At 55.6% G+C, this 15,163-nt stretch overlaps 1 protein-coding gene across 3 annotated transcripts; it reads right to left on the bottom strand.

Annotated features, from left to right (window-relative positions):
* Positions 1–207: 207 nt before the first annotated feature.
* SLC66A1 (solute carrier family 66 member 1) lies at positions 208–15,102 on the bottom strand. 3 transcript variants are annotated; one of them, XM_082684467.1, is made up of 8 exons: positions 15,004–15,102; positions 11,160–11,347; positions 3,660–3,789; positions 3,300–3,387; positions 2,596–2,738; positions 2,376–2,468; positions 1,693–1,890; positions 208–1,073 (listed from the first exon to the last, which is right to left on the bottom strand). In XM_082684467.1, the coding sequence occupies exons 2-8, from the start codon at positions 11,321–11,323 to the stop codon at positions 1,014–1,016; spliced, it is 876 nt and encodes a 291-aa protein (XP_082540593.1). In that variant the 5' UTR covers positions 11,324–11,347; positions 15,004–15,102; the 3' UTR covers positions 208–1,013. The 3 variants fall into 3 exon arrangements, with proteins under 3 accessions (XP_082540593.1, XP_082540594.1, XP_082540595.1); XM_082684468.1 differs by lacking the exon at positions 15,004–15,102 and adding an exon at positions 13,630–13,748; XM_082684469.1 differs by lacking the exon at positions 15,004–15,102 and adding an exon at positions 12,018–12,141.
* Between the last annotated feature and the right edge of the window lie 61 nt (positions 15,103–15,163).

Below are 15,163 nucleotides of genomic sequence, written 5' to 3'. Positions count from 1 at the left end.
CACACGTGATCTCCTGCATGTCACCCTCCTCCAGGAAGGTCTCTGATCTGCAGGGAGATCTGCAAGTGCCTCTCCTCCAACTGAAAATTACCAAAGCTAACCTTTATGGTACGCTTACTACATGCCAGACTTTGGGACTAACTTCTGCTAATTATACCCATTTTACAGATGAGGTAACTGAGGCACAGAGAAGCTAAGAGGCAGAACCAAGATCTGAACCTTAACTTTTTTTTTTTTTCCCCTGCTGCTTCCTGAGCACGGAGGGGCTGGGACCCCGTCATTCTCGCTGCTGGATCCTCAGCCGCGGGTGTGGGTTCTGTTAAAGAGAACCAGGTCCCGGAACCCGAGGTCCCCTGGAGGCGGGACAGTCTGCTCCTGTTTGGCTCTGCCACATCTCAGCCTCTAGACCCCCACCTGGGACCTGGAAGCTGGGGCCCAGATCCCTGAGCACCGCGGCTGCCCAGCGCAGCCCAGACCGCAGCACCTCGGGGAAGGAGCACCAGAAAGATGCCTTGCTGGGAGGGGCCGTTTACTGCGCTGTCTGCGGTCAACACAGTCCCGGGGACACTGGCGACAACCACACCCGCTCCAGGGGTGTGTGTGTGTGTGTGTGTGTGTGTGTGTGTGTGTGTGTGTGTGCGTGGGCAGACGGAGGGAGGGGAGTCAGGGGGCGCCCACTGCCTTTGGAGCCGAGGTCTCAGCTGCAGCCCCCATGGGGGCTCCCAGGGACAGCAGTCTCAGATTCTAGGGGTGTGTCTCGGGGGGGACGAGCCCCGGCACCCCCCCCATTCCCCACTCCCTGCCCCCTGAAGAGTCCATCAGTCAGGATTCCTGGAAGAGTCACCCAGCAGGTTCCGGAGGTGGGGGAGGTGCCTGGGCCGGGCCCTTAAGGCACCCCCGGCTGCCTCCACGGCCCACTCCAGGGTCAGCAGCACCATGTCTGCCCGCACTTGTCCCTTCTTGGGAGCAGCGTCTGGAGATCCCCGTTGTCCTGGGCTTGGCCTGGGTCCGGGTCAACTGGGGAGGAGGGGCTGGCGCTCCGAGGAGGTGGCCGTGTCCCTGTATATCAGGAACTGTATGGAGATCCGGGGGGCCAACGTCAAGGCCAAACCGAGCAGAGGCTAAGACGGCCACGCTCTTCCCTCCCTCTCACCCCAGCCCTCCCTGAGAGGCCAAGGTCTCAAGCTACAGCCCCCTCCCATGAGGCTCTCGGGACAGCTTCCTCCAGGGTCCAGCTTGTACTCCTCTGGGCTGGAGGGACTGATTTCCCCAGATTCTTCAGGGCCTTGGCATAGGCTGAGTCGGAAGCACCCCTCCCTTGCCTTTGCCTGACTCCGCTTTTCTCCTCCAGGTGGTTCAAACGGCACTGCAGGGTCCCTGGCTGAGCTTCTAAACTAAGACAACCCCTGGGGTGACACCAGGCAGGTTTCCCTGCAGTGCCCAGCACCACCGCGGTGAAGTGTGTGCGGACCACCTCCGCCCCGAGCCGGGAGCTTCCTGGGCCACTCGGTTCTTGCTGGCTGCCAGATCTGGCACCTAGCGGGGTGCTGGGCCCGTGGAGGTTCACTCTGGATGGATGGGCGGGCGGATGGACGGGTGCTGGGTGGGTGGGTGCTGAAGCCGCCTGCAGCTATGCTATGCCCGCCTCCTCCCCTGCCCCCACCCCACCCACCCTGCAACCTCCGTCCCCACCGCAAAGGATACAACAGTGTCGAGCAGCAGCACGCCCAAGCTGCCCACGAGCCAGGGCAGGTGGTGCAGCACGTAGCTGCCCTCGCTCTCGCCCACCTCCGGGTTTTTGAGCAGCACGCTCAGCCCGTACAGCGTGTTCCCCAGCATCACCAAGGCGAACAGCGAGTAGGAGACACCCTGCGTGGACTTCCTCAGGAACTGGGGGTGGGGGGCAAGGACGAGAGGCCTGGGACGGGGCTCCTGCCACGCTGCCCCGTCCCACTGAGCAGGGTCTGGGCACGTTTCTCACCATGTGCCTGGCGAGCATGCCCACAACCTGTCCCGGGTCCGCGGAGACCGGCCGCCCCCTGCCCGGGGCCCCACCGACGGCCGCCTCTCCTGCCCCAGCACCCCTCACTGCCCCGCCAGCCTCCCCGGCCCCAGCACGCCCCTTGCTCCCCTCCTCTCGGGACTGTCGGCTGAGCCTCTGCCCCCTCACCGGACTCCTGATTCTCTGAGACACACACAGGGCACCTGTGCCCCTCAAGACCGGCCTCACCTGTGCCCACTTCACAGAGGCCGAAACTGGGGGCTGGAGAACTGGATTCCCTTGCCCAAGCCAACGGTGAGTTTGAACCCAGACCTTCCGCACCATGACCCCACCCCTTGACCCGGAGGACCCCCTGCCCCGGCCCCAGGCTCACGTTGGTGCGGATCTGAGGCAGCCGGGAAAGCAGGTAGAGCATGCTGGAGACTGAGCCGATGACGAAGCCGATGATCTCCTGCTGAGTGAAGGGCTGAGAGGGCAGGCGCCGCTCAGGGCCCGGGCGGGGCCAGAGGACAGTGCCCTGGGGACGAGCCAGTCCCCCCCCCAGCCCGCCGGCCCCCCCGGCCGCACTCCACCGTCACTGACCCACACCTCACCTTACTGCCCGGCTCCACTGACAGGAGCGTCCGACCCCGGAAGACCTCCCTCCGGGCGGCCACAGGGCCTGTGGTCCTCAGCAGTGGGGCAGCACACGCCATCCCCAAGATGAACAGCAGCGCAGAATTGATGGGGGTAGACACTGGACAGGAGATGTGGGGGAAGCCGAGGTCAGGTAGCAGAGGCAGCAAACCGGGCACGACCTGAGTCCTGGCCTTGCCCTTCCGTGGCTGTGTGACTCTGGGCAAGTAACCCAACCTCTCTGAGCTTTAATGCCTCCTCTGTAGGATGGGTGTAGTAGCACCCTTCTCGAGTCGTAAAGGAGACACAAGGGCAGGAGAGGATCACCCAGAGCAGAAATGCTGGTGAGACAGCCCCACCCCCGAGTGCCTCCATCTGCCCTCCACTCCCGCCCCCTCTCAATCCTCAAGGGCAGCTGAGACCGGTGTCCTCGTCCTCGTCTCCTTAGCTCCAAGCCCAGGGCCAGGTACGGAGGAGCAGCTGAAGCCCCATTTGTGGAATGAGCCTCAAGAGGAGGGAGGTCCCTGTGGCCGCGCCCGGACGCACGAGCCGTCCTCCAGCCTCTCTCTCTGCGCTCTGGGACACCCGCTTGCAGATAAGGCCCGTGGCTGCGCTGATCACTGCGCAATGGGAAGCCCACTTCCTCCCGCGCCCCTCCCATTGCCCCACGCCCCACACGCACGCAGAGAGGGGCGCTTCTTAAACTTGTAGTGAAAGTAGAGGGACAGCATCACCAGGTCCGCCAGCACGTAGTACACCGCCGTGTAGGTCTGCAAGAGGAGTGGGAGCCCGTCAGTGGCTGTGGGGCCGACCAGCCTATTTCACCTCTCGGACCTTCTGTCTCCTCCTCTGTCTAGCCCGCAGCAGAGGGCCCGGCCTGGACGGAGGGAGGAGAGGTGGCCGGCGCTCCTCATCAGGGCAGAGTGGGACTCGGAGCTCAAGGGAGGGCTCTGGTTTGGACCGGGTGGGGTCCTCCCTCTGCCATGGTTGTCCCAGGCGGCCTGGCCTGCCCCGCCCCGCCCCAGCCCTGCTTCAGACCCACCTGCAGGGGCAGCTGGTCAGCGAGGAAGGAGCCGATGAGGTTGCAGGAATCACCTCCAATCCAGCCCAAAAGGAACCACAGAGACAGCGCCTGGTCCATGTTGCCCGTCCTGCAGGCTTTGATGTACTGGCTGCGGCCGAGGAAGGAGACGCAGGCTCAGGGCAGGAGGGGGCCCGGGCCAGGGAGGCAGGGACGTCACCTGTGAGCCCATCCTGGGGGCAGGGGGAGCTGCGGGAGCCTCTCGGTGCCCCTTGGGGATTCTCACCCGCAGATTCTCTTCCAACCAGGGAACTCAGCGGCAGCCACATCTTTCCAGAAGCATCCATAGCATTCCTGAGACTCCCCTCCAGAGCACCCTAGAGTCTCCCAGCAGGGACCTGGCGTTTTGTGTCAGGCCCTGAGACGCGTCACAGGGACCCTGCATTCTTTCTTCCATGGAGGGGAAGGGGGGTAGCTGTGGCAGGAACCCGTGGCCTGGCGCTGCCCTATCTTCAGGAGCGGCTGATGATAAGATGGGCCAAACCACAGCCTATGGCCTTCAAAGGGCAATGTGGCAGGGCTGGGCGATGGCCTGAGTTTGACCTCAGGGCTTTGGATAACCTGGTAGTTTCTATTTTGGTTGTTTTTTTTTTGTTTTTTTAAGATTGTATTTATTTATTTGACAGACAAAGATCACAAGTAGGCAGAGAGGCAGGCAGAGAGAGAGAGGGAAGCAGGCTCCCTGCTAAGCAGAGAGCCCAATGCAGGGCTCGATCCCAGGACCTTGGGATCATGACCCAAGCTGAAGGTAGAGGTTTTAACCCATTGAGCCACCCAGGCACCCCTGGTGGTTTTTCTCAAAGGCCAAGTGTCAGCACGAGCTCCAGGCTGACAACAGGTGTTAAAGGGTTTCAGGCAGAGGTCTGACTATGAACTCCTTCAGTCCTGCAGACTACCCCCCCACCGACCCAGGGCAGGTCTAGTCCCGAGGCTCCTCCTGGGGCAGGGAGACTCAGGGCACATGGAGGCCAGAAGCCAGGATTACAGCCGGACCCTGAGCCCTCCCTCTCCAGTCTCTCTGCACCTCTATGCAACTGCCATTTACTCTTTTTCTGTTTAACATATATATTTATATATATATATAATATATACAAACACACACACACACATATACATATATTAGAGAGCAGGGAAAGGCAGAGGGAGAGAAAGAAATCTTTTTAAATTTTTTTATAAAGATGTATTTATTGGGGCATCTGGGTGGCTCAGTGGGTTAAGCCACTGCCTTCGGCTCAGGTCATGATCTCAGGGTCCTGGGATCGAGCCCCGCATTGGGCTCTCTGCCTAGCAGGGAGCCTGCTTCCCCCTCTCTCTCTGCCTGCCTCTCTGCCTGCTTATGATCTCTGTCTGTCAAATAAATAAATAAAATCTTAAAAAAAAAAAAGATGTATTTATTTATTGGAGAGCGAGCGAGCGAGCTAGAGCACAAGAGGGGCGTGGCAGAGGGGAGAATCCCAAGCAGGGGCTGAGCCCCAGGCCCGACGTGACCTGAGCCGAAACTAAGAGTCAGCTGTTTACCCGACAGAGCCACCCTCGTCTGTGTGTATTTAATTAAAGGGGGACTAAATGGCACTTCATCTTCCCCAAGACCCAAGTCAGAAACTGAGAATGCCGGGTATGGCCCTGGTCCTTCCCATGGCCAAGCTTCTTCCTCCTCCTCCTCCCGTGGACACCCTCCCGCCGCCCCCCCCCCCCCCAGTCTGCGTGCCTCTGTGTCCTACCCAAGCTTGGTTCCCCCTGATTCTGTCATCCCTCTCAAGGATCTTTCTAAAGCCCCCGGCTGGCTGCAAATATTTTGAGCCTCCCACTGCTCTTCCGGGGAGCCCCCAGGGCCAGCTGTCCCCCTGCCGCCCCCCAAGGGGGACCTATTTCCCTTTCACCAGCAGCCAGTCTCCCCCTTCCTCTTCCCCTTTGTCTTCCATGGCTCAGGAAATCTCACTTCCTCCCCCAGGCCTGCCTTGACACAAGCTCGCCAGTGTCCCCTACTTCCTCCTTGGTACCACGGGACATCCTAGTCTCTCCTGGACTCAAGCCTCCTGAGGGCAAGAAGAGTGTCCAGTTCAGGTCTGGCACCAGGGAGGCCCCTAATGAAGGTGTAGCCTGTGGCCCTTAAAGCCCCTTCTAGGACATGCGATTTGGCCTTCCTGCCTCAAATCTCGCTTCCTGTCCCTCCAGTCCTTCCCCATGACTCCCAGACAGCCTTTTAAGGATGGCTGGATTGGAAACTCTGCAAAGGCAAGGAAAGCGTCTGTTTTGTTTACTTGCAACATACCTACTATGGCACCGGGAACAAGCTAATTCAATGAAAATGTCAAGTCCACAATGAGGTAGTAGGATAACTCCACGGGGAAAAGAACGCCTTTGAAACACCGGGTACTGGGACAACCAGACATCTCCATGCAAAAGAATGAGACTGGACCCCTACCCCATACCATACACAAAATATAACTCAAACTGTAGCAAAAACCCATGAAAAAGAAAACCACAGGCCCAAGATGGGAGTCGCTTAGGCCAAGAGGCTTAATAACTAACCTAATCACACAGAAATGTAGCCTTAATGGGTCAGGAATTTTCTGGCCGGTAGTCATGAGGTAATCTATCACACGGGCCCTCTCCATCCCCCACAAAGGAAGATGAGATCATCTACTAAGACCCCCTGCAGGAAAGTGAACTTGCCTGATATAATCCTTCCTCCCTCAGTCATTTCGTGCCCAGCCTCTTTCTTATAAAACCTTCCATTTTATAAAACTCTCGGGAACATCTCTGTTTGCTAGACGGAATGCTGCCCAATTCCTTAATGGCTTGATAACACAGACTGTATCTTCAAATTTAGTCAGCAGGATTTTGTCGGTTAAGTATCAGAGACTTGATTTTGGCTCAGGTCATGATCTCAGGGTTCTGAGATGGAGCCCCACTTGGGGCTCCATGCTGGGCTTGGAGCTGCTTACGATTCTCTCTCTCCCTCTCACTCTGCTGAAAGAAAGGAAAAGGAAAGAAAGAAAAGGAAAGAGAAAAGAGAAGAAAGAAAAGAAAAGAATATATTTGGGTTTCACCCCATCCCTGGCAGAGAGTTCCTAAAACTCTTGGAATTTCCTAAGTGATTTGAGCAATAAAGGTGCATTTGTTAGTTAATGAGGTGACTTTTGGAAAGCCTCAGTGTGCCCTAAAGATGCGGGCTGGCTGCCATGATGTGATGAAACCCTTGGAACTTTCAGTCCCATTCCCCTGACCTCCGGGGAGCGGAGAGGGGCCGGAGACGGAGTTCAATCACCACTGGCCAATGATGTCATCCATCATTCCTGTGCAGCGAAGCCTCCAGAAGAACTCAAATGGATAGGTTCAGAGAGCTTCTGGGTCAGTGAACGTGCTCGGGGAGAGTGGCGCCCTGGGAGAGGAACTGGAAGCTCCTGGCGCCCCGCCCGCATCCTCTGCCCCGTGCCTCTATCCCATCTGGCTCTTCCCTGTATCCCTTCGTAAAACACCAGTGATCTACTGAGTCAAGTTTCTCTGACTTCCATGAGCTGCTCCAGCAAATTAATCAAACCCAAGCAGGGGCTTTGTTGGGACCTCCAGTCTATAGCCGGTCCACACCTGTCAGAAGCAGAGGTGACAACCTGAACTTGTGACTGACCTCTGAAGAGGGAGGGGCAGTCCTGTGGGGCTGAGCCCTTTGCCTGTGGGATCTGATGCTGTCCCAGGGCATACAGTGTCTGAATGGCGTTCACTGTGTGGCGGTGTGGGAAAAAATACACATGGGCACTGGCATCAAAATCAGGTCAATCTATAAAACTGTTCGAGGAAAAGATAACGCAAGAGGGCTTGACTAGCCCCACTCTGACCTCAAACTTTCTATACTTGATTTTTAAGTACACTTCACACCCAGCACAGGGCTTGACCTCACCACCCTGACATCAAGACCTGAGTCAAATTCTAGAGTCGGAGGCTTACCTGAGTGAACGACCCAGCTGCTCCTTGACCTCGAACTTTCTAATTGATAAAGTTCTTCTTTCTAGTTTATTCCTTAACTCAGGCAGAAGACCCCGTGGGCAAAGGATCCCAGGAAGGGAAGTGGAACTACCTCCTCAAGCAACCAGGACCTTCCTGTGTCCGGGAGATCTGGAGTGACTGAGCCCATGACCATGACCGACCAGACTTCACCGCCCCCCTGCATGTTACCGACCGGCCATAGTCCCCAACTTTCCTTATATAATTCTGGAAGGACTGTCAGCACTTGTGAGACAGTCTGTGCCAGCTTGTGGGTCTCCTGGTGTTGGCCTCACAGAGATAAACTGCTTTCTCGCTCCACCACCACTCGCGTCTCTGCCGTTGGATTTGGTCGGCGGCGAGTGGCTAAACTGGATCTGGCTACCCGCCTCCCCGCCAGAGCCAGATGCTCTTGTGCCCCTGTGCCCCGGTTACAATCAGGGTAAATCTCTGTCACTTGGATAAGGCATGTTTTTTTAGATATGACACCAAAAGCACAAGCAAAAAAGATAAAAAGAGATAAGCGGGACATCAGCCAAATGCAGAACTTCTGTGCTTCTGAGGACGCAATCAAGAAAGCGAAAAGAGAACCAGAGAATGGGAGAAAATACTTGCAAATCATGACGCTGTTGTATCCAGAATATATAAGGAACGTTTGCAACTGAAGACGCCTGGGTGGCTCAGTCGGTTCAGGGTTTGCCTTCAGCTCAGGTCATGATCTCGGGGTCCTGGGATGGAGCCCCACATCAGGCTCCTTGCTCAGCTGGGGGCCTGCTTCTCCCTCTCCCTCTGCCCCTCCCCACCATTCGTGCGCTCTCTCTCTCGTAAATAAATAAATAAAATCATAAAAAAAAAAGAGAGAGAGAGAACTCTTACAATTTAACAACAAAAGGGCAAATAATCCAATTAAAAAATAGACAAATGGGGGCGCCTGCGTGGCTCAGATGGTTAAGGCTCTGCCTTCAGCTCAGGTCCTGATCCTAGGGTCCTGGGATCGAGCCCCACATGGGGCTCCTGGCTCAACTGGGAGCCTGCTTCTCCCTCTCCCTGTACTGTTGCCCCTGCTTGTGCTCTCTCGCTGTCAAATAAATAAGTAAAATCTTAAAAAAAAAAAAAAATAGGGCACCTGGGTGGCTCAATGGGTTAAGCCTCTGCCTTTAGCTCAGGTCATGGTCTCAGGGTCCTGGGATCAAGCCCAGTATGGGGCTCTCTGCTCAGCGGGGAGCCTGCTCCGCACCCCCCCACCTGCCTCTTTGCCTACTTGTGATCTCTGTCAAATAAATAAATAAAGTATAATAAAAAAAGACAGAAAGTACGCCTCGATGAGGATATGGACGCACTGGAACCTCACACGCAAGGGAATGGAAATGGTGAAGCCGCTTTGAAAACCGGTCTGACTGTTCCCTGTTAGAAAGAAAACCACAGAAGGCACCCGGCTGGCTGGCAGAGTCTGTGGAGCACGAGACTCTTGATCTCGGAGTTGTGAGTTCGAACCCCACGTTGGATGTAAATATTACTTAAAAAAATAAAATAAAGGGGGCGCCTGGGTGGCTCAGTGGGTTAAAGCCTCTGCCTTCGGCTTGGGTCATGATCCCAGCATCCTGGGATCAAGCCCCGCATCAGGCTCTCTGCTCTGCAGGGAGCCTGCTTCCTCTTCTCTCTCTGCCTGCCTCTCTGCCTACTTGTGATCTCTGTCTGTCAAATAAATAAATAAAATCTCAAAAAAAATAAAATAAAATCTTAAAAATATATATATATATATGCATGCACACACACACACATACATAGAAAACCAGGGGTGCCTGGGGGGCTCAGTTGGTGAAGCATCTGCCTTCACCTCAGGTCATGATCCCATGGTCCTGGAATCAAGTCCCGCACAGGGCTCCCTGCTCAGGGGAGCATCTGCTTCTCTTTCCCTCTGAAGCTCCCCGTGTTTATGCTCCCTCTTTCTCCTGTCTCTCTCAAATAAATAAATAAATAAAATCTTAAAAGATCATAATAAAAAATAAATAAATAAACTTGCTCCTTGAACACATTAAAAAAGAAAAAGGAAAAAAGAAAACCAGAGGCCCCAAATGACATCACTAGGGCTAGGCCGAATCATGAAACCGGACTTAACAATGTTTTTTTAAACATCTTTGAAAGATTAAACATAGCATTACCCCATGACCCAGCAATTTCACTACGTAAGCATATACCCAAGAGAAGTCAAAACATATGTGCCCACAGAAACTTGCACAGGAATGTTCACAGTAGAGACAAAGCCACATTTATCAGCGACCGGCTGAGTAAATGGTGGCCTGTCGCACGGGGAACATTACAGCGACTGCACAGGAAAGTCTTGAAGAGGTTCTGTTAAGGGGAAGAAGCTGGACTTTCACATGCTCTCTGATTCCATTTACAGGAAATGTCTAGAGTCGGCAAATCTACAGCAACAGGAGGAAGAGGGGTAGTTGCCCAGGGCTAGGAGCTCCGAGCGAAATCAGGGATGACTCATTTCTTTGGGGGTTTCTTTTTAGGGTGATGGAAGTATTCTAAAACGGATTTTGGCATTGGTTATACAACTCTGCGGATACACTAAAACACTGAATTATACATGTAAATGGACTAATTCTATGGTATGAGGACTATCTCTCCATAAAGCCATTTTTAGAAAATGCTGAGCTCCTGATTAAAGCCTTATCTTTCTCCCTCAGGATAAAGCGCCCATTTCCTAACAGTGGAGAAGCCTCACGGCACAGTGTCCTCAGTGACCTCTTCGACCTCCCTTCTCCCCGGGGGCCCCTAATGCCCACCCCCTCCAACCAGCCACAGGACTGTGCCCACATGGTGCAAAGGCCCCAGGTCCTTCGTGCCGTCATCACGGCAAGCCTGGGAGGTCATCAACACCGTGCCCATTTTACAGATGAGCAAGCTAAGGTACAGAGCAGCAAAGTGACTCCCCCAGGTCACAGCGTGTCCCTGTTCCTCAGTCACAACAGTGGTCACACTCTCTTGTAATCATGCTCGCCCACCCATCACCAGACTGTCACAGGACAAGGCATGGCAGCCCTCCCAACCCCTGCTTCCTCTCTTAGCAGTACAACCTAGAGCAAGTGACTTAGCCTCTCTGGCTTTCCGTTCCCTCCTAAGTAGGGACAGTTACACGGTTATGAGGCTTAAACGAGGTAAAAACATGACAAGTGCTCAGAACTGAGGTATGTAACGTGCACTGAACAAACAGCAAGGGTTAATACTGTTACTGTCACCTGTGTGTTGGCCTTGGCCAGCACAAGGTGGGGCCTAGGCCGGGCTTCAGGGTAGGGTCCTCCAGGGTGTGCTGGAAATCAGTAAGTGGGAGTGGAGGAAGGAGTCCGTTTGGCCTTGAGTCTGGAGAGGCCCAAGGCAGGTCGGACAGACCCCTCCTCCAGGCAGTGCCTGAAGCCATGGCCCCAACCCGCTCCCCTGTCCTGGTCCCGCCCCCCTGCCACCACTCACGGGAAGGTGGATGCTGCAAAACAGACAATCGAGATCAAGCCCAGGCCCACACTGGCCTCATCCCAGCCGTCCTGGGCGCATTCGCCGAACACGTCCCATATCCACCGGCGGGAGCCATTGGGGCAGTCGGAGAAGTTGCCGGGGCCCAGTTTCTTCCAGACCATGGCTGCCGCAGGATGTGGGGAGGACTGTACAGGGAGAAAGAAGGGGGGCCTTTAGCCTCGGCAGGTCTGGATCCTGTCAGCACCACCTCAAGCAACGCCCACCCCCAGTTTCATTGCCCGGCACAGACTGAGCCTCTGAACCGGAGGGCACAATCAGCTTCAAGTACACACACCACCTGTGCGGGGACAGTGCTAGATCAGTGGTCAGGGACAAGTGTGTCCAAATGCCAGTTTTAGCACTGGTCAGTGCTGCGACTCTGGGCAAATGCCTCAGCCTCCCTGTGCCTCAGTTCCCTCATCTGTAAAAGGGGTCCTCACAGTGTCTCCCTCAAGTCCTGCCCCTTATATGAATTCATACAATGAACCCACAGCATCACTTTGTTACAACTCTCCAATGTTTACATTGTTTCTGATCTCTTGTTCTGTAAATTACATCTATAGAGACCAGCCCCCATTAAGTATTTTCTCACTGAAAGTAGGACTGGGGTACCTGGGTGGCTCAGTCATTAAGTGTCTGCCTTCGGCTCAGGTCATGACCCCAGGGTCCTGGGATCAAGCCCCACATCGGGCTCCCTGCTCAGTTCCCACTTTCCCTTACTTGTGTTCCCTCTCTCATTGTGTCTCTCTGTCAAATAAATAAATAAATTTTTAAAAATTTAAAAAAGAAAGAAAAGAAAGTAGGACTGTCACCTACAGAGGGTCAGAGAAGGCAGATGGAGAATAAGAGCCAGGTGAGTCCAGGGCTTGCACAGATGGCAGGCACTCAAGCAGAATTCTCCAGGAGCAGCGTGGGCGGGATAGGGTACCTGCTGCCGAGGCGACCAGGGCCACTTCCCCGTTCAAAGCCCAAAGTGGCTGGTTGCAGGGCAGGCAGGAAAGTCCCCCTCCCGATGCCCTGGCAGCCTGCACAATGACTATAGCACTCACTGTCTGTGCGACAGTCCCAGAGAAGGGACAGAAAGCGGAGCCAGACGGCGCCATCTCCACCAGGCGAGACTCACCACAGCCCCTGATTACGGAAGCTCTTCACCAGCCCTGGGCTAAATACCTTGCAGGCATTTTACTCATTCTGCCCTGAAGGGGCATGAAGGGGGCGGGGAGCTCCAAATATATCCAAGGAACCAGGGAAGTGACTTGCACCCAGCCAGGAAGTGGCAGAGGCAGGAGCCAAACCCAGGATGGGCCCCAAACCCCGACTCCTAGCCACCGTGCGATGCTGCCTCAGGCGCTTCTGTACCTGGATATGGCATGGTGCTCATGCTCTCTGTCAATAAATAATTAAAATCTTAAAAAAAAAAAAAAAGCAAGTTCTTTTGTCCCCCAATCACCCCCCAACGCCCTTTTTTACAGATTCTGAGTGTGCCGCTCCCTCTCCCCACTGTAATACACTGACACCCTCGTAATTTTCCCGCGAGCTGGGGGAGACTGCCCCCATGTTCCAGGTACGGTTGGGTCACCCTGCCCGAGCGAGGAACCTGTTTGAGCCTGTCTGTGAAGTGGGACTGATGACACTGGCTCCTTGGGGTTGGTGGTAGAGATGAAATGCAGGTAAGGAAGACTCTCGGCCCCGGGCCTGACCAAGCCATGCAGGGGGGTGTCGTGAGGATGAGAGGCCAGGAGCTCGAACACCCTGTGGCCACGCTCTCACTCCCTTTCCACCAGGTGAGGGAGGAAATGAAGGGAACGCCTGCCCAGTGAGGGAAGGGGGTACCTGGATGATTGTAGCTTGGCTCACAGGGCCCAGAGCACAGGGCAGGTGCTCCCTGATCTCGCACAGGGCATAAGCACAGCTGGGGACACTGAGACACGCCTGAATCCCAACCAGAAGGGGCTGTCCTCTGGGGGCAGCTGCACACAGGGCCCATCATCTGGAGATCCTGACCCAGCTAGAGAGTCAGCCTGGCCCCAGGCCTGGGTTCTGGGAATGGGCCCACCTCCTGGTCAGACAGCACTGTGAGGATGGATGTACAGGGTTGCAACAAAGTTTGACTGCATCCAGAGATTTGACAAGGACCACAGCAGGGGTGGGCGCCTTGGAACCACAGAGAGCACCTGCCCAGAATTCAGGCTCAGTGCCTCTGGACTTCAGAAGCAACCCCAGGGGCGCCTGGTTGGCTTATCTCGTAGACCGTGAAACTCTTGATCTCAGGGTTGTGAGTTCAAGCCCCAAGTTGGGTACAGAGATTGCTTAAAAGTAAACCCTTAAAAAAAAAAAGGCAACCCCAGCTGATTCTGATGCACTTGGCCATGCTTTGGGAAAACCTACACTGGAGAAGGCATCTCGGGCCACACCTAAGCTCTCCTACCAGATTCCAAGATGAGTCAGGGAGATGCCTCCCCGTGATAGCTTCCCAGGGAAGCAGCAGGCCTCCAGGCTTCTGCACATGTGGTGTTTTCCCTTAGGAGTGTCCTCCCCCTGGAAGTCCTGGTAAGGAGACACAGTTCTAACATGCCATCTCAAAGATGCCTTGCAAAGGCTGGCTGGAAGACACCTGTCACCTCTTCCCTCCCCCTTCACAAAGCTGAAGAATGCTTATCACAGTCCTCAGCTACTCCGGCTCCTCAAGTCCACACCCCTCCCTTCACCCTAGCCATGACTGACTCTCAGGGCCAGCAAGAGCAGCTGCACAGTAAAGGTTCAGACAGTGCTGAGAAAGAGAGAGGAGAAAGAGAAAGAGGGAGACAGACAGGAAAAGGAAGGAGAGGGACAGAGAAAGAGGGACAGACAGGGAAGGAAGGAAGGAAGGAAACAAACAAACTAGCTGTGAGCTCAGATGACCCAAGTTTGAGGAGAGAGCACTAGGGAACTGACCTGCTTAATGCCCACAGCATAGAATTCCAGGGCAAGTGACAGCCTCAGAATTCCAGTCTATACAATGGGTTTATAACCTATGTACCCACCTCCTAGGCCGACCGCAGAATTAAATGACAGGATCCAGGCCAAGGGATTAGAATGGAGCCTGGCAGAGAGTAAACACTCAGTAGGAATAGCCAGGGATGGGTATTACTCTGCTTTGGTTGTACCATGTCCCCCCACCACCTTCCCTGAGACCATGGGACAAACCAGCCTTTGGTTAAGGGTTGCAGGGACAAGACGGGCGCCAGTCCCAACACTTCCAAACCCAGCCTCCCCACGTACACGCTTCCCAACTCGTCCCAGGCCTGAGCAGGGGAGAGCAATCTGGGATCCCTGTAAAACCACCGCGTAGGTGGAGGGGAGTCCCCACTGGCGGCCCACCCCCTCCAGGCCTCCGAGTCCTTGGCCACCTGGTGACTAAGACCAGCGCGGGCCACCTGTTTGGCAGGGATAATGACAGGGCAGCTGCTGCGGTCAGCGCTCGAACGCCGCGAGGCCCCCTCCCCTGCCTGTCCTGGGGAAAACAAAGCCGTCGGAAACGATGGGGCCCGTCCGCCGGAACCAGGAGGTGAAAAGAGGACCCAGACCCCCCAAACCCTGGCCAGGTTGGTCCGAGACCATGCTCAGGAGGGGGACGTATGCCTCTGAGGGTCCAGCTAATCCCGGCCCAGAGCCTCGTCTGCGGATCTCGCGCCGCAAGGAGGGGACAGAAGCCCCAAAACAGTCCAGGGGCTGTAAGAATTAGTTGGAAAGATGTGGCCGCGACGCCCCAGAGTCCCGACCCGCGCCTTCAGGCTTGCCCCCAACCTCAATTCCCACTCACCGTGTCAAGTTCCGCCGCGGGTCCGGGCTTCTGGGCTCTGCCTGCACCGCCTGGGTCAGCTGACCCGAAGCCCCGCCCCGTCCCGCCCCCGTCCCGCCCCCGTCCCGCCCCCGTCCCTGTGACACGTGGCTCCGCCTCCTCCGCGGCGCGCAGGACGGAC

The sequence above is a fragment of the Mustela nivalis genome, assembly GCF_964662115.1.
Source record: "Mustela nivalis genome assembly, chromosome: 10".
Classification (NCBI taxonomy): domain Eukaryota; kingdom Metazoa; phylum Chordata; class Mammalia; order Carnivora; family Mustelidae; genus Mustela; species Mustela nivalis.
Note: the sequence above shows the minus strand (reverse complement) of the source record. Positions and strands in the feature narration are given on the sequence as shown.

What these genes read in the sequence shown, in the direction of transcription:
- SLC66A1 (XM_082684467.1), bottom strand. Translation starts at nt 11,323, where the DNA reads ATGGTCTGGAAGAAACTGGGCCCCGGCAACTTCTCCGACTGCCCCAAT. An exon ending in TTTGCAGCATCCACCTTCCC is followed by an intron (nt 3,790 to 11,159) that starts GTGAGTGGTGGC and finishes CCTCGGCCGCAG; the next exon opens with CCAGTACATCAAAGCCTGCA. An exon ending in TAAGAAGCGCCCCTCTCTGC is followed by an intron (nt 2,739 to 3,299) that starts GTGCGTGTGGGG and finishes TCTCCTGTCCAG; the next exon opens with TGTCTACCCCCATCAATTCT.